We start from the raw sequence: 18,451 nt of genomic DNA on the forward strand, positions 1-18,451 counted from the left end.
AGCCTTTTATCAGGTCCACGCTACTTTTCACTGGGTCTCAAAGTATTTTATCAAGTCCTTGCTACTTTTCTCTGGGTCTCAAAGCATTTTATCAAGTCCACACTACTTTTCACTGGGTCTCAAAGCATTTTATCAAGTCCACACTACTTTTCACTGGGTCTCAAAGCATTTTATCAGGTCCACGCTACTTTTCACTGGGTCTCAAAGCATTTTATCAAGTCCACACTACTTTTCACTGGGTCTCAAAACATTTTATCAGGTCCACACTACTTTTCACTGGGTCTCAAAGCATTTTATCAGGTCCACGCTACTTTTCACTGGGTCTCAAAGCATTTTATCAGGTCCACACTACTTTTCACTGGGTCTCAAAGCATTTTATCAAGTCCACACTACTTTTCACTGGATCTCAAAGCATTTTATCAGGTCCACACTAGTTTTCACTGGGTCTCAAAGCATTTTATCAGGTCCAAACTCCTTTTCACTGGGTCTCAAAGCATTTTATCAGGTCCACACTACTTTTCACTGGATCTCAAAGCCTTTTATCAAGTCCACACTACTTTTCACTGGGTCTCAAAGCCTTTTATCAGGTCCACGCTACTTTTCACTGGGTCTCAAAGAATTTTATCAGGTCCACACTACTTTTCACTGGGTCTCAAAGCATTTTATCAGGTCCACACTACTTTTCACTGGGTCTCAAAGCATTTTATCAAGTCCACACTACTTTTCACTGGGTCTCAAAGCATTTTATCAGGTCCACGCTACTTTTCACTGGGTCTCAAAGCATTTTATCAAGTCCACACTACTTTTCACTGGGTCTCAAAGCATTTTATCAGGTCCACACTCCTTTTCACTGGGTCTCAAAGCATTTTATCAGGTCCACACTACTTTTCACTGGGTCTCAAAGCATTTTATCAAGTCCACACTACTTTTCACTGGGTCTCAAAGCATTTTATCAGGTCCACACTACTTTTCACTGGGTCTCAAAGCATTTTATCAGGTCCACACTACTTTTCACTGGGTCTCAAAGCATTTTATCAGGTCCACACTACTTTTCACTGGGTCTCAAAGCATTTTATCAGGTCCACACTACTTTTCACTGGGTCTCAAAGCATTTTATCAAGTCCACACTACTTTTCACTGGGTCTCAAAGCATTTTATCAGGTCCACACTACTTTTCACTGGGTCTCAAAACATTTTATCAGGTCCACACTACTTTTCACTGGGTCTCAAAGCATTTTATCAGGTCCACACTACTTTTCACTGGGTCTCAAAGCCTTTTATCAGGTCCACGCTACTTTTCACTGGGTCTCAAAGTATTTTATCAAGTCCTTGCTACTTTTCTCTGGGTCTCAAAGCATTTTATCAAGTCCACACTACTTTTCACTGGGTCTCAAAGCATTTTATCAAGTCCACACTACTTTTCACTGGGTCTCAAAGCATTTTATCAGGTCCACGCTACTTTTCACTGGGTCTCAAAGCATTTTATCAAGTCCACACTACTTTTCACTGGGTCTCAAAACATTTTATCAGGTCCACACTACTTTTCACTGGGTCTCAAAGCATTTTATCAGGTCCACGCTACTTTTCACTGGGTCTCAAAGCATTTTATCAGGTCCACACTACTTTTCACTGGGTCTCAAAGCATTTTATCAAGTCCACACTACTTTTCACTGGATCTCAAAGCATTTTATCAGGTCCACACTAGTTTTCACTGGGTCTCAAAGCATTTTATCAGGTCCAAACTCCTTTTCACTGGGTCTCAAAGCATTTTATCAGGTCCACACTACTTTTCACTGGATCTCAAAGCCTTTTATCAAGTCCACACTACTTTTCACTGGGTCTCAAAGCCTTTTATCAGGTCCACGCTACTTTTCACTGGGTCTCAAAGAATTTTATCAGGTCTACACTACTTTTCACTGGGTCTCAAAGCCTTTTATCAGGTCCACACTACTTTTCACTGGGTCTCAAAGCCTTTTATCAAGTCCACACTACTTTTCACTGGGTCTCAAAGCCTTTTATCAGGTCCACGCTACTTTTCACTGGGTCTCAAAGAATTTTATCAGGTCTACACTACTTTTCACTGGGTCTCAAAGCATTTTATCAAGTCCACACTACTTTTCACTGGGTCTCAAAGCCTTTTATCAGGTCCACACTACTTTTCACTGGGTCTCAAAGCATTTTATCAAGTCCACACTACTTTTCACTGGATCTCAAAGCATTTTATCAGGTCCAGACTACTTTTCACTGGGTCTCAAAGCATTTTATCAAGTCCACACTACTTTTCACTGGGTCTCAAAGCCTTTTATCAGGTCCACACTACTTTTCACTGGGTCTCAAAGCATTTTATCAGGTCCACACTACTTTTCACTGGATCTCAAAGCATTTTATCAAGTCCACACTACTTTTCACTGGGTCTCAAAGCATTTTATCAGGTCCACACTACTTTTCACTGGGTCTCAAAGCATTTTATCAGGTCCACACTACTTTTCACTGGGTCTCAAAGCATTTTATCAGGTCCACACTACTTTTCACTGGGTCTCAAAGCCTTTTATCAGGTCCACGCTACTTTTCACTGGGTCTCAAAGTATTTTATCAAGTCCTTGCTACTTTTCTCTGGGTCTCAAAGCATTTTATCAAGTCCACACTACTTTTCACTGGGTCTCAAAGCATTTTATCAAGTCCACACTACTTTTCACTGGGTCTCAAAGCATTTTATCAGGTCCACGCTACTTTTCACTGGGTCTCAAAGCATTTTATCAAGTCCACACTACTTTTCACTGGGTCTCAAAACATTTTATCAGGTCCACACTACTTTTCACTGGGTCTCAAAGCATTTTATCAGGTCCACGCTACTTTTCACTGGGTCTCAAAGCATTTTATCAGGTCCACACTACTTTTCACTGGGTCTCAAAGCATTTTATCAAGTCCACACTACTTTTCACTGGATCTCAAAGCATTTTATCAGGTCCACACTAGTTTTCACTGGGTCTCAAAGCATTTTATCAGGTCCAAACTCCTTTTCACTGGGTCTCAAAGCATTTAATCAGGTCCACACTACTTTTCACTGGATCTCAAAGCCTTTTATCAAGTCCACACTACTTTTCACTGGGTCTCAAAGCCTTTTATCAGGTCCACGCTACTTTTCACTGGGTCTCAAAGAATTTTATCAGGTCTACACTACTTTTCACTGGGTCTCAAAGCCTTTTATCAGGTCCACACTACTTTTCACTGGGTCTCAAAGCCTTTTATCAAGTCCACACTACTTTTCACTGGGTCTCAAAGCCTTTTATCAGGTCCACGCTACTTTTCACTGGGTCTCAAAGAATTTTATCAGGTCTACACTACTTTTCACTGGGTCTCAAAGCATTTTATCAAGTCCACACTACTTTTCACTGGGTCTCAAAGCCTTTTATCAGGTCCACACTACTTTTCACTGGGTCTCAAAGCATTTTATCAAGTCCACACTACTTTTCACTGGATCTCAAAGCATTTTATCAGGTCCACGACTACTTTTCACTGGGTCTCAAAGCATTTTATCAAGTCCACACTACTTTTCACTGGGTCTCAAAGCATTTTATCAGGTCCACACTACTTTTCACTGGGTCTCAAAGCATTTTATCAGGTCCACACTACTTTTCACTGGGTCTCAAAGCATTTTATCAAGTCCACACTACTTTTCACTGGGTCTCAAAGCATTTTATCAGGTCCACACTACTTTTCACTGGGTCTCAAAGCATTTTATCAGGTCCACACTACTTTTCACTGGGTCTCAAAGCATTTTATCAGGTCCACACTACTTTTCACTGGGTCTCAAAGCCTTTTATCAGGTCCACGCTACTTTTCACTGGGTCTCAAAGTATTTTATCAAGTCCTTGCTACTTTTCTCTGGGTCTCAAAGCATTTTATCAAGTCCACACTACTTTTCACTGGGTCTCAAAGCATTTTATCAAGTCCACACTACTTTTCACTGGGTCTCAAAGCATTTTATCAGGTCCACGCTACTTTTCACTGGGTCTCAAAGCATTTTATCAAGTCCACACTACTTTTCACTGGGTCTCAAAACATTTTATCAGGTCCACACTACTTTTCACTGGGTCTCAAAGCATTTTATCAGGTCCACGCTACTTTTCACTGGGTCTCAAAGCATTTTATCAGGTCCACACTACTTTTCACTGGGTCTCAAAGCATTTTATCAAGTCCACACTACTTTTCACTGGATCTCAAAGCATTTTATCAGGTCCACACTACTTTTCACTGGGTCTCAAAGCATTTTATCAGGTCCAAACTCCTTTTCACTGGGTCTCAAAGCATTTTATCAGGTCCACACTACTTTTCACTGGATCTCAAAGCCTTTTATCAAGTCCACACTACTTTTCACTGGGTCTCAAAGCCTTTTATCAGGTCCACGCTACTTTTCACTGGGTCTCAAAGAATTTTATCAGGTCTACACTACTTTTCACTGGGTCTCAAAGCCTTTTATCAGGTCCACACTACTTTTCACTGGGTCTCAAAGCATTTTATCAAGTCCACACTACTTTTCACTGGGTCTCAAAGCATTTTATCAGGTCCACACTACTTTTCACTGGGTCTCAAAGCATTTTATCAGGTCCACACTACTTTTCACTGGGTCTCAAAGCATTTTATCAGGTCCACACTACTTTTCACTGGGTCTCAAAGCATTTTATCAGGTCCACACTACTTTTCACTGGGTCTCAAAGCATTTTATCAAGTCCACACTACTTTTCACTGGGTCTCAAAGCATTTTATCAGGTCCACACTACTTTTCACTGGGTCTCAAAGCATTTTATCAGGTCCACACTACTTTTCACTGGGTCTCAAAGCATTTTATCAGGTCCACACTACTTTTCACTGGGTCTCAAAGCCTTTTATCAGGTCCACGCTACTTTTCACTGGGTCTCAAAGTATTTTATCAAGTCCTTGCTACTTTTCTCTGGGTCTCAAAGCATTTTATCAAGTCCACACTACTTTTCACTGGGTCTCAAAGCATTTTATCAAGTCCACACTACTTTTCACTGGGTCTCAAAGCATTTTATCAGGTCCACGCTACTTTTCACTGGGTCTCAAAGCATTTTATCAAGTCCACACTACTTTTCACTGGGTCTCAAAACATTTTATCAGGTCCACACTACTTTTCACTGGGTCTCAAAGCATTTTATCAGGTCCACGCTACTTTTCACTGGGTCTCAAAGCATTTTATCAGGTCCACACTACTTTTCACTGGGTCTCAAAGCATTTTATCAAGTCCACACTACTTTTCACTGGATCTCAAAGCATTTTATCAGGTCCACACTAGTTTTCACTGGGTCTCAAAGCATTTTATCAGGTCCAAACTCCTTTTCACTGGGTCTCAAAGCATTTTATCAGGTCCACACTACTTTTCACTGGATCTCAAAGCCTTTTATCAAGTCCACACTACTTTTCACTGGGTCTCAAAGCCTTTTATCAGGTCCACGCTACTTTTCACTGGGTCTCAAAGAATTTTATCAGGTCTACACTACTTTTCACTGGGTCTCAAAGCCTTTTATCAGGTCCACACTACTTTTCACTGGGTCTCAAAGCCTTTTATCAAGTCCACACTACTTTTCACTGGGTCTCAAAGCCTTTTATCAGGTCCACGCTACTTTTCACTGGGTCTCAAAGAATTTTATCAGGTCCACACTACTTTTCACTGGGTCTCAAAGCATTTTATCAAGTCCACACTACTTTTCACTGGGTCTCAAAGCCTTTTATCAGGTCCACACTACTTTTCACTGGGTCTCAAAGCATTTTATCAAGTCCACACTACTTTTCACTGGATCTCAAAGCATTTTATCAGGTCCACACTACTTTTCACTGGGTCTCAAAGCATTTTATCAAGTCCACACTACTTTTCACTGGGTCTCAAAGCATTTTATCAGGTCCACACTACTTTTCACTGGGTCTCAAAGCATTTTATCAGGTCCACACTACTTTTCACTGGGTCTCAAAGCATTTTATCAAGTCCACACTACTTTTCACTGGGTCTCAAAGCATTTTATCAGGTCCACACTACTTTTCACTGGGTCTCAAAGCATTTTATCAGGTCCACACTACTTTTCACTGGGTCTCAAAGCATTTTATCAAGTCCACACTACTTTTCACTGGGTCTCAAAGCCTTTTATCAGGTCCACACTACTTTTCACTGGGTCTCAAAGCATTTTATCAGGTCCACACTACTTTTCACTGGGTCTCAAAGCATTTTATCAGGTCCACACTACTTTTCACTGGGTCTCAAAGCATTTTATCAAGTCCACACTACTTTTCACTGGGTCTCAAAGCCTTTTATCAGGTCCACGCTACTTTTCACTGGGTCTCAAAGAATTTTATCAGGTCCACACTACTTTTCACTGGGTCTCAAAGCATTTTATCAAGTCCACACTACTTTTCACTGGGTCTCAAAGCCTTTTATCAGGTCCACACTACTTTTCACTGGGTCTCAAAGCATTTTATCAGGTCCACACTACTTTTCACTGGGTCTCAAAGCATTTTATCAAGTCCACACTACTTTTCACTGGGTCTCAAAGCATTTTATCAGGTCCACACTACTTTTCACTGGGTCTCAAAGCATTTTATCAGGTCCACACTACTTTTCACTGGGTCTCAAAGCATTTTATCAGGTCCACACTACTTTTCACTGGGTCTCAAAGCCTTTTATCAGGTCCACACTACTTTTCACTGGGTCTCAAAGCATTTTATCAGGTCCACACTACTTTTCACTGGGTCTCAAAGCATTTTATCAGGTCCACACTACTTTTCACTGGGTCTCAAAGCCTTTTATCAGGTCCACACTACTTTTCACTGGGTCTCAAAGCATTTTATCAAGTCCACACTACTTTTCACTGGGTCTCAAAGCATTTTATCAGGTCCACACTACTTTTCACTGGGTCTCAAAGCATTTTATCAGGTCCACACTACTTTTCACTGGGTCTCAAAGCATTTTATCAGGTCCACACTACTTTTCACTGGGTCTCAAAGCATTTTATCAGGTCCACACTACTTTTCACTGGGTCTCAAAGCATTTTATCAAGTCCACACTACTTTTCACTGGGTCTCAAAGCATTTTATCAGGTCCACACTACTTTTCACTGGGTCTCAAAGCATTTTATCAGGTCCACACTACTTTTCACTGGGTCTCAAAGCCTTTTATCAGGTCCACGCTACTTTTCACTGGGTCTCAAAGTATTTTATCAAGTCCTTGCTACTTTTCTCTGGGTCTCAAAGCATTTTATCAAGTCCACACTACTTTTCACTGGGTCTCAAAGCATTTTATCAGGTCCACACTACTTTTCACTGGGTCTCAAAGCATTTTATCAGGTCCACACTACTTTTCACTGGGTCTCAAAGCATTTTATCAAGTCCACACTACTTTTCACTGGGTCTCAAAGCATTTTATCAGGTCCACACTACTTTTCACTGGGTCTCAAAGCATTTTATCAGGTCCACACTACTTTTCACTGGGTCTCAAAGCATTTTATCAAGTCCACACTACTTTTCACTGGGTCTCAAAGCATTTTATCAGGTCCACGCTACTTTTCACTGGGTCTCAAAGCATTTTATCAGGTCCACACTACTTTTCACTGGGTCTCAAAGCATTTTATCAAGTCCACACTACTTTTCACTGGGTCTCAAAGCCTTTTATCAGGTCCACACTACTTTTCACTGGGTCTCAAAGCATTTTATCAAGTCCACACTACTTTTCACTGGATCTCAAAGCATTTTATCAGGTCCACACTACTTTTCACTGGGTCTCAAAGCATTTTATCAAGTCCACACTACTTTTCACTGGGTCTCAAAGCCTTTTATCAGGTCCACACTACTTTTCACTGGGTCTCAAAGCATTTTATCAGGTCCACACTACTTTTCACTGGGTCTCAAAGCATTTTATCAGGTCCACACTACTTTTCACTGGGTCTCAAAGCATTTTATCAAGTCCACACTACTTTTCACTGGGTCTCAAAGCATTTTATCAGGTCCACACTACTTTTCACTGGGTCTCAAAGCATTTTATCAGGTCCACACTACTTTTCACTGGGTCTCAAAGCATTTTATCAGGTCCACACTACTTTTCACTGGGTCTCAAAGCATTTTATCAGGTCCACACTACTTTTCACTGAGTCTCAAAGCATTTTATCAAGTCCACACTACTTTTCACTGGGTCTCAAAGCATTTTATCAGGTCCACACTACTTTTCACTGGGTCTCAAAGCATTTTATCAGGTCCACACTACTTTTCACTGGGTCTCAAAGCCTTTTATCAGGTCCACGCTACTTTTCACTGGGTCTCAAAGTATTTTATCAAGTCCTTGCTACTTTTCTCTGGGTCTCAAAGCATTTTATCAAGTCCACACTACTTTTCACTGGGTCTCAAAGCATTTTATCAAGTCCACACTACTTTTCACTGGGTCTCAAAGCATTTTATCAGGTCCACGCTAATTTTCACTGGGTCTCAAAGCATTTTATCAAGTCCACACTACTTTTCACTGGGTCTCAAAACATTTTATCAGGTCCACACTACTTTTCACTGGGTCTCAAAGCACTTTATCAAGTCCACACTACTTTTCACTGGATCTCAAAGCATTTTATCAGGTCCACGCTACTTTTCACTGGGTCTCAAAGCATTTTATCAAGTCCACACTACTTTTCACTGGGTCTCAAAGCATTTTATCAGGTCCACACTACTTTTCACTGGGTCTCAAAGCATTTTATCAGGTCCACACTCCTTTTCACTGGGTCTCAAAGCATTTTATCAAGACCACACTACTTTTCACTGGGTCTCAAAGCATTTTATCAGGTCCACACTACTTTTCACTGGGTCTCAAAGCATTTTATCAGGTCCACGCTACTTTTCACTGGGTCTCAAAGCATTTTATCAGGTCCACACTACTTTTCACTGGGTCTCAAAGCCTTTTATCAGGTCCACACTACTTTTCACTGGGTCTCAAAGCATTTTATCAGGTCCACACTACTTTTCACTGGGTCTCAAAGCATTTTATCAAGTCCACACTACTTTTCACTGGGTCTCAAAGCCTTTTATCAGGTCCACACTACTTTTCACTGGGTCTCAAAGCATTTTATCAAGTCCACACTACTTTTCACTGGGTCTCAAAGCATTTTATCAAGTCCACGCTACTTTTTACTGGGTCTCAAAGTATTTTATCAAGTCCTTGCTACTTTTCTCTGGGTCTCAAAGCATTTTATCAAGTCCACACTACTTTTCCCTGAGTCTCAAAGCATTTTATCAAGTCCACACTACTTTTCCCTGAGTCTCAAAGCATTTTATCAGGTCCACACTACTTTTCACTGGGTCTCAAAGCATTTTATCAGGTCCACACTCCTTTTCACTGGGTCTCAAAGCCTTTTATCAGGTCCACGCTACTTTTCACTGGGTCTCAAAGCCTTTTATCAGGTCCACACTACTTTTCACTGGGTCTCAAAGTATTTTATCAAGTCCTTGCTACTTTTCTCTGGGTCTCAAAGCATTTTATCAAGTCCACACTACTTTTCACTGGGTCTCAAAGCCTTTTATCAGGTCCACGCTACTTTTCACTGGGTCTCAAAGCCTTTTATCAGGTCCACACTACTTTTCACTGGGTCTCAAAGTATTTTATCAAGTCCTTGCTACTTTTCTCTGGGTCTCAAAGCCTTTTATCAGGTCCACGCTACTTTTCACTGGGTCTCAAAGCCTTTTATCAGGTCCACGCTACTTTTCACTGGGTCTCAAAGTATTTTATCAAGTCCTTGCTACTTTTCTCTGGGTCTCAAAGCATTTTATCAAGTCCACACTACTTTTCACTGGGTCTCAAAGCATTTTATCAAGTCCACACTACTTTTCACTGGGTCTCAAAGCATTTTATCAGGTCCACGCTACTTTTCACTGGGTCTCAAAGCATTTTATCAGGTCCACACTCCTTTTCACTGGCTCTCAAAGCATTTTATCAAGTCCACACTACTTTTCACTGGGTCTCAAAGCATTTTATCAGGTCCACACTACTTTTCACTGGGTCTCAAAGCATTTTATCAGGTCCACACTACTTTTCACTGGGTCTCAAAGCCTTTTATCAGGTCCACGCTACTTTTCACTGGGTCTCAAAGAATTTTATCAGGTCCACACTACTTTTCACTGGGTCTCAAAGCATTTTATCAAGTCCACACTACTTTTCACTGGGTCTCAAAGCATTTTATCAGGTCCACGCTACTTTTCCCTGAGTCTCAAAGCATTTTATCAGGTCCACGCTACTTTTCCCTGAGTCTCAAAGCATTTTATCAGGTCCACACTACTTTTCCCTGAGTCTCAAAGCATTTTATCAAGTCCACACTACTTTTCCCTGAGTCTCAAAGCATTTTATCAGGTCCACGCTACTTTTCCCTGAGTCTCAAAGCATTTTATCAAGTCCACACTACTTTTCCCTGAGTCTCAAAGCATTTTATCAAGTCCACACTACTTTTCACTGAGTCTCAAAACATTTTATCAGGTAAAACACTACTTTTCACTGAGTCTCAAAGCCTTTTATCAAGTAAAACACTACTTTTCACATTTACTTAGCACATCATATGGATAGAGTGTATGACACACATGGGACATTACAGTCCAACATATAAATGGCAATGCTGAGAATGTTTTTGTGGCCTATGCAATGAGATGTAAATAAGCAGAGTAGAACCATACGATTCCATTACTCCATTAGAAGCAGAAGCTGCTGTATGGCAAATATACAACAGCACAATCAACACACCACACACCCAGAGCCTACCTGTAGCCTGCTGGAGAACTTGTAGACATAGCTTTGGTACCCCACTCTCAGCATGGCTCAGACCAACGTCACAGTGACAACACTCTCTAACGTTTCACTAACATTTAGCCAATGTTCTCCTTACGTTGTCTCAATGTCCCTCTCTAGGTTCTCTTCAACCCTGACTCGTTGTAGTACTCGGCATATGTATTTGTTTCAAATATTATTCAGCTAAACCACCTGTTGTTACTGAGTCCTCTCTCCTTAAGCCTGTTTTGGACAGGAGAGGACAGTCTGCTCTCCTCTGCTCTGCTCTGCTCTCCTCTCTCATCTTTCTTCCTCTCCCTCTGTCTCTGACACTCCAGTGGAAAGCCCACTATTTCACTAAGCGACCGTTGCCAAGGTGTCAGCATGTACAGGCTCTCTATTGGATGTCCCTGTGGATAATCAGTTCAGCTGGCAAATCAGGCGAGACAGCTCCCTTGGGGCCCGCCTCCACCACCTCGAACTCCCTTACTACACCTCAGAGCTCGCCCCCCTTCTACCCCCAACCTCCCTTCCTTCACCCCCGTGATACCCCCGCCCCCCTCATCCTTTATCTCATAACCCTGACCCTTCATCGCTGTCTGCCCCTGTCCCACGACTCCCTCCCTCCTAGCCCTCAACCCTTAGTTCCTAAGCCCTGGTCAATAGCTCTAACCCAATCATCTCTTCACAAAGAGACAGGCCTACTGCCTGGGGAGATGCTCATTGATCTGTTACTGATCGATTAGTGGGGGGATGACGGACGACACACACACCTCTTTGCTGTCCTCCTCCTCTGCTCCCTCCTCCAGAGTGAGAGCTGCCAGTTGATTGGCTCTCTGCTCCATCAGGTTGACGTAACGGATGGGATTGGACAACGCCTCGATGACATCTGAGGAAGAGAACGGGGGTACAGAACGTATCATCGACGATGTTACGTAAGCCAGTGGAAACATAAACATAGTTATAACTCTATGGTTAGTTCTATAAGGTATGTCAGCCATTGTACCTGCGAATGTATCAGGGACATAGTCCTTGACCTCTACATAGACAAACAGAGCAGGGAGGGTCAGAGCCTGGTTCTTCTCATTCCTCAGACCAATGTAGTGGTAACCTGGAACACACACACACACACACACACACACACACACACACACACACACACACACACACACACACACACACACACACACACACACACACACACACACACACACACACACACACACACACACACACACACACACACACACACACACACACACACACACAGGGTTGAGTGATCAGAAGTTAAAAGACTGTTACACAGTATCACTCGAGCAGAACAATGGACCAGAATGGTAGTCAGTCAGGCTAACAGGCTGTATGTCACACCTGGGCGGATGGCATTCACAGGAATGATGCGATGGCCAATGAACTTCCCTCCATCTTCAAACACAGAAATCCTCATCGAGGCCAGAGTGGGCAGAACCACCTGAGGAACCATCACAGACACAGAAACATACACCCACGGATGGTCAGATTAACCTGGGAGTTCTTGGTTTTAAAGAACTACAAATCCCATACAAATGTGCTCCGTGATGTTTTAAACAGTGATTTACACAAATAATTGAATAGAACATTCTTTCTCCCTTATGGGTTTCTCGAGGATGAAAGTCTCCTCCTCACAGACAGGGTTGACAACATTACCCTGAACATTACCCTCTAAACGGGGTAAGATCACGATCCAATCCAAGTTTATTTGTCACCTTTATTTGGCAGAGGATGCTTGCTGGCAAGCTCTTGCTCAACAATGCATATCAAACAAATACACACAATATTATTTGTATTTTTTTTGTAGACATGAGAATTAAAGACATCTACACTATATGTGTGGGGGATGACACACACACATCTCCTTGGGCTACTATATGTTGATTTGTTTAACACTTTTTTGCTTACTACATGATTCCATATGTGTTATTCCACAGTGTTGATGTCCTCACTATTATTCTACAATGTAGAAAATAGTAAAAATAAAGAAAAACCCTTGAATGAGTACATGTGTCCAAACAAGTAACAATCAATGTCAAGGATACTGGTGACAGGCCAAAAACGGTTTGCAGCAATCACAATATATTATACAGTATACATGTTTCACCTTAAAGAACTACATATCCCATAAGTCTGCCCTATATTATACTTTACCTTCTTGAGTGTGAAGGCCTCCTCCTCCCAGACAGGGTTGACAGCGTTGCCCTGAGACGTCTTGGTCTTAAAACCTTTCCTTCTGGTGTCCACCGGCAGACCAAACATGTCAATCTCCACATACGTCCCCACCTTCTTATCGGTCAGGAACTGGCCTGAGATGATCTGGAGACGGGTAGATGAGGATGATAAAAACAGGTGAGAGCTGTAAAGTCCGTGCACACATACACATACATTCAAACGCGCGCGACGCACGTACTGTACGCGGAACACACACAGATACGCACCTTCACAGACAGCGTGTTGGCTACGATGCCGTCCACAGTGCTCTCAGCGAAGGGATCAAAGTGTTTGTCCGGGCGTCTCATGAACTCTGGTTTCAGCCTGTAGCCACACTTCCCGTTGTACTCATACATGCCCAGGTTTAACATCATGGACAGGTCTGACGGAGAGAGAGAGAGGGAGAGGGAGGGGGAGGGAGGGAAAGAGAGAGAGAGAGAGAGAGAGAGAGAGAGAGGGAGAGAGAGAGAGAGAGAGAGGAGGGAGAGAGAGGGAGGAGGGAGGGAAAGAGAGAGAGAGAGGAGGGAGAGGGAGGGAGGAGGGAGGGAAAGAGAGAGAGAGGGAGGGAGAGGGAAGGAAGAGGGAGGGAAAGAGAGAGAGGGGGGGGCGAGAGGGAGAAAGAGATTGAGAAAGAGACTCACCCTACTAGAATCTGAAGTCAAATGTCTACCGTTTGCTGACGATCTGGTGCTTCTGTCACCAACCAAGGAGGGCCTACATCTTCTGCACAGATTCTGACAAACTTGTGCTCTGGCAGTAAATCTCAGTAAGACAAAAATAATGGTGTTCCAAAAAAGGTCCAGTCGCCAGGATCACAAATACAAATTCCATCTAGACACTGTTGCCGTAGAGCACACAAAAAACAATACATAACTCGGCCTAAACATCAGCGCCACAGGTATCTTACACAAAGCTGTGAACGAGCTGAGAGACAAGGCAAGAAGGGCCTTCTATGCCATCAAAAGGAACATAAAATTCGACATACTAATTAGAATCTGGCTAAAAATACTTGAATCTGTTATAGAACCAATTGCCCTTTATGGTTGTGAGGTCTGAGGTCCACTTACCAACCAAGAATTCACAAAATGGGACAAACACCAAATTGAGACTCTGCATGCAGAATTACACAAAAATATCCCCTGTGTACAGCGTAAAACACCAAATAATGTATGTAGAGCAGAATTAGGCCGATACCCGCTAATGATCAAAATCCAGAAAAGAGACGTTAAATTCTACAACCACCAAACAGGAAGCGATTCCCAAACCATCCATAACAAAGCCATCACCTACAGATAAATAAACCTGGAGAAGAGCCCCCAAAGCAAGCTGGTCCTGGGGCTCTGTTCACAAACACAAACAGAGCCCCAGGACAGCAACACAATTAGACCCAACCAAATCATGAGAAAACAAAAAGATAATTACTTGACACATTGGACAGAATTAACAAAAAAACTGAGCAAACTAGAATGCTGTTTGGCCCTAAACAGAGAGTACACAGTGGCAGAATACTTGACCACCGTGACTGACCCAAACTTAAGGAGAACGTTTGACTATGTACAGACTCAGTGAGCATAGCCATGCTATTGAGAAAGGTCACCGAAGGCAGACCTGGCTCTCAAGAGAAGACAGGCTATGTGCACACTGCTCATAAAATGAGGTGGAAACTGAGCTGCACTTCCTAACCTCCTGCCAAATGTATGACCATATTATAGACACATATTTCCCCCAGATTACACAGATCCACAAAGAATTAGAAAACAAACCCAATTTTGATAAACTCCCATATCTACTGGGTGAAATACCACAGTGTACCATCACAGCAGCAAGATTTGTGACCTGTTGCCACAAGAAAAGCGCAACCAGTGAAGAACAAATACCATTGTAACTACAACCCATATTTATGTTGATTTATTTTCCCTTTTGTACTTTAACTATTTGCACATCATTACAACACCGTATATAGATATAATATGACATTTGAAAATTCTTTATTATTTTGGAACTTCTGTGAGTGTAATGTTTACTGTTAATTTTTGCTGTTTATTTCACTTTTGTTTATTATCTACTTCACTTGCTTTGGCAATGTTAACATATGTTTCCCATGACAATAAAACCATTGAATTGAATTGAGAAGGGGATAGAGAGTGAATGAGAAATTTACAGAAATACAAGATCAAACAGTACTTCCCCAATTCACTAGTATCACTATACCAACCTCTAACCCCAACCGCAACAAGGCAATGATATACTGATGTAGACCTTACCAATGGTAGTGTCAGGTCTTACCTATTGTCTAGTGTGATACGAATCAGGTCTTACCTATGGTCTAGTGTGATACGAATCAGGTCTTACCTATTGTCTAGTGCGAAACGAATCAGGTCTTACCTATTGCCTAGTGCAAAACGAATCAGGTCTTACCTATTGTCTAGTGCGAAACGAATCAGGTCTTACCTATTGTCTAGTGCGAAACGAATCAGGTCTTACCTATTGCCTAGTGCAAAACGAATCAGGTCTTACGTATTGTCTAGTGCGAAACGAATCAGGTCTTACCTATTGCCTAGTGCAAAACGAATCAGGTCTTACCTATTGTCTAGTGCGAAACGAATCAGGTCTTACCTATTGTCTAGTGCGAAACGAATCAGGTCTTACCTATTGTCTAGTGCGAAACGAATCAGGTCTTACCTATTGTCTAGTGCGAAACGAATCAGGTCTTACCTATTGTCTAGTGCGAAACGAATCAGGTCTTACCTATGGTCTATTGCGAAACGAATCAGGTCTTACCTATTGTCTGGAAGTTCAGGGCCACCAGTTGACAGCCAGCATTCCAGAAGAGCTGAGGGTTGTAGTTGGAGGAGTCTACTCTGGTGCCTTTAGGGTAGATACGACTCAGCTGCAGCTTGTTATACCTGGACACGCTCCGTTAAGGAGAGGACATCTGGAGAGGGGTTTTACCTTCTGCACTGAGCTATCTAGTACTTACACGGATAGGGGAGACCGGGGAACAAAGTAACACAGGGTCAGTTGTAACAGCTTAATAACTCAACTCAAATGAGAAATAACTGTTAGTCAATGTGCTAATGCTTGGTTAGTATTACAACAAGCCTAAGAGGTTTTGCTAAAATCCATCAATTCTTTTATTGACAATATTTTTTTTGTATAAAAATATAATTAATCTAACTCAAATAGTATTGTCATAATAAGCAAAAGCCTAAAAGTGTTACTTTGATCCCCGGTCTCCCTACTTTTACTTAACCAGGGAAGGTGATTTACAAGTTTACATTGCTGTTGAGACAGTTTCAAAAAAAGGAAAAGATTTGAACAGACGTTTTACGTCAATCCTCCACACAGAGTGGAGTGAAGGATACTCAACAAACTCCACGGGTGACTTGGTGAGCTGCTCCAAGGCTTTGGTCTCCACAAACGATGACATCTGATAGCTCCGATTGATCTCTGGAAATTGATTAATAGGTCAATTCATTTTGAAAATGGCATAACTTACGGAATTGATTCTACTTGTTTTTTTTAATAAGCAGCGACATTCGAAAGAGTGAATCTGTAACAGAACAACTAACTTGAGATAGTGTATTCACAATGCCAAAAAATGTGGTTCACAATCACATGGAATATTCAAATGAGTGTGTATGGTGCTGTTCTTCTGAACAGGTGTGGTCTAAATAGGTGTTGAGTTGTGCTCAGGAGTGAAGGTCTTACTTTTGGAGGCCTCGAAAGAGTTAAATTTGACTGGCTGGACATAACTGACCAGGTTGGACATCTCCTCTGTGGCAAACGCCTCGCTGCCCGCTGTACCCTGGAGGAGGATCACACAACACACAGTTAGAGAGAGAACAGCCTCCTCTCTTCTCCTCTCCTTTTACTCTCCTTGTTCGACTGTCGGGACATAGCTCACGGGTAAAGTGTATTTCTGTGAATCTCCACTAGGGGGCAGCCTCGGCACACATAAACAGGAGACACCTGAGGCTGCTGGAGAAAGAATGAAGATGGTTTTGTAGGCTACTTACCTCATCCATGGACCCCTTTTTACAGTCATCATCGTCATCATCATCATCGTCACTCTCTGCCTCAACTTCGCCTGAAAGACAAGGGCAGGTTTAAGTTAGCTTCTCTGGCTACATGCTAGTGATTTCTGAAGGCTGCATTGTCAGAAAGCAACCGCCAAGGTTTGGAGTTCTGAAGGGGGTGAATGAAGGTGTAAGCAATATGGGGACAGACCCACCAAGCCTTTTAGTGGGTTTACGGCAGCTTGCACCATGGGGACGTTAGGGAAAGGAAAAGGGGGGAGGGAGCTTGGGACAGAGTTGCAAAATTCTGGAAACTTTCAATAAATTCCCTGTTTTTCCTGAAATCCCGGTTGGAGTATACCCGGAATAAGAAGGGAATTTGTGGAAAACCAGGGAATTTATTGAAAGGTCCCAGAATGCAACCCTAGATAGGATAGGAAAATTCATTAAGGGAAGGACATAGGAAAAGGGAATAGGGGAAGGAAGAAACTAAGGAAGTGACTAGGTCAGCGTTTCTTAAACTCGGCCTGGGGACCCCAAGAGGTGCATGTTTAGTTTTTTGCCCAAACACTACACAGCTGAGTCAAATAATCAAAGCTTGATGAATAGTTGATTATTTGAATCAGATATGTAGTGCTCGGGCAAAACGTGCACCACTTGTGGTCCCGAGGACCAAGTCTGGGAAACCCTGGACTAGGTTATAGAACTAAGACTACTAAGGGTTGTTTTAAGACCAGGTAACTGAGGGGTATCTATCTGATGGTGTGACCATGGGCATGACTCACCAATGGACTTCCTGCCCTGTGGTCGGACGCTGAGCTCAGCGACCTCTAGAGGCTGGGAGGACTCGGTCATCTCCTGGTTGGCCGACCCTGGTGGACAACAAATAATGAGTAAACAATATGTGATATACACAGTGCAGGCTGGTGTTTCCTGAAATCGGAGGATGTAATGGCTCGTTGTAATGGCTGAACTGTAATGATTGGAAGAGTATCAAACACATGGAGCCTATTTCCATTCCAGCCATTACAATGAAGCAGTCCCAAATAGTTCTCCCTCCACCAGCTCCCACTGGATATACAGGTAACTGCCAAAATAAAGGAAACACTTGAGTAAATGAGTATATTGAAAGCAGGTGCTTCCACACAGGTGTGGTTCCTGTGTTAATTAAGTAATTAACATCCCATCATGCATAGGGTCATGTATAAAAATGCCCAGTTGCCCATTATTTAGGTCACCATGGCTAGAAGAGATCTCCGTGACGTTGAAAGAGGGGTCTCGGAGGAGCATATGGTTTAAAGGTTGTGCGTGTCTCAGTAGCCAGATCTCAACCCAGGTGAACCCTTGTGGGAGACTGCTATAAGACTGCTAAATAGACTAATCACATATGCTG

General features: G+C 42.4%; 1 protein-coding gene across 3 annotated transcripts in view; it reads right to left on the minus strand.

The window, feature by feature from the left end:
- LOC139556634 (1-phosphatidylinositol 4,5-bisphosphate phosphodiesterase beta-1-like) overlaps positions 1 to 18,451 on the minus strand; it is a 242,006-nt gene that overhangs the window by 53,481 nt on the left and 170,074 nt on the right. For all 3 annotated transcript variants that reach the window (XR_011671154.1, XM_071370833.1, XM_071370834.1), the window contains exons 15-24: positions 17,844 to 17,930; positions 17,059 to 17,129; positions 16,751 to 16,847; positions 16,405 to 16,489; positions 15,821 to 15,945; positions 13,267 to 13,421; positions 12,980 to 13,144; positions 12,167 to 12,266; positions 11,802 to 11,906; positions 11,569 to 11,684 (exon numbers count right to left, since the gene is read on the minus strand). Coding sequence is in view for 2 of the 3 variants with exons in the window: in XM_071370833.1 (XP_071226934.1) it covers positions 11,569 to 11,684; positions 11,802 to 11,906; positions 12,167 to 12,266; positions 12,980 to 13,144; positions 13,267 to 13,421; positions 15,821 to 15,945; positions 16,405 to 16,489; positions 16,751 to 16,847; positions 17,059 to 17,129; positions 17,844 to 17,930 (1,106 nt within the window). In the remaining variant the exon portion in view is untranslated. The remainder of the gene's footprint in view (positions 1 to 11,568; positions 11,685 to 11,801; positions 11,907 to 12,166; positions 12,267 to 12,979; positions 13,145 to 13,266; positions 13,422 to 15,820; positions 15,946 to 16,404; positions 16,490 to 16,750; positions 16,848 to 17,058; positions 17,130 to 17,843; positions 17,931 to 18,451) is intronic.

Source organism: Salvelinus alpinus, chromosome 27 (genome assembly GCF_045679555.1).
Source record: "Salvelinus alpinus chromosome 27, SLU_Salpinus.1, whole genome shotgun sequence".
NCBI lineage: Eukaryota > Metazoa > Chordata > Actinopteri > Salmoniformes > Salmonidae > Salvelinus > Salvelinus alpinus.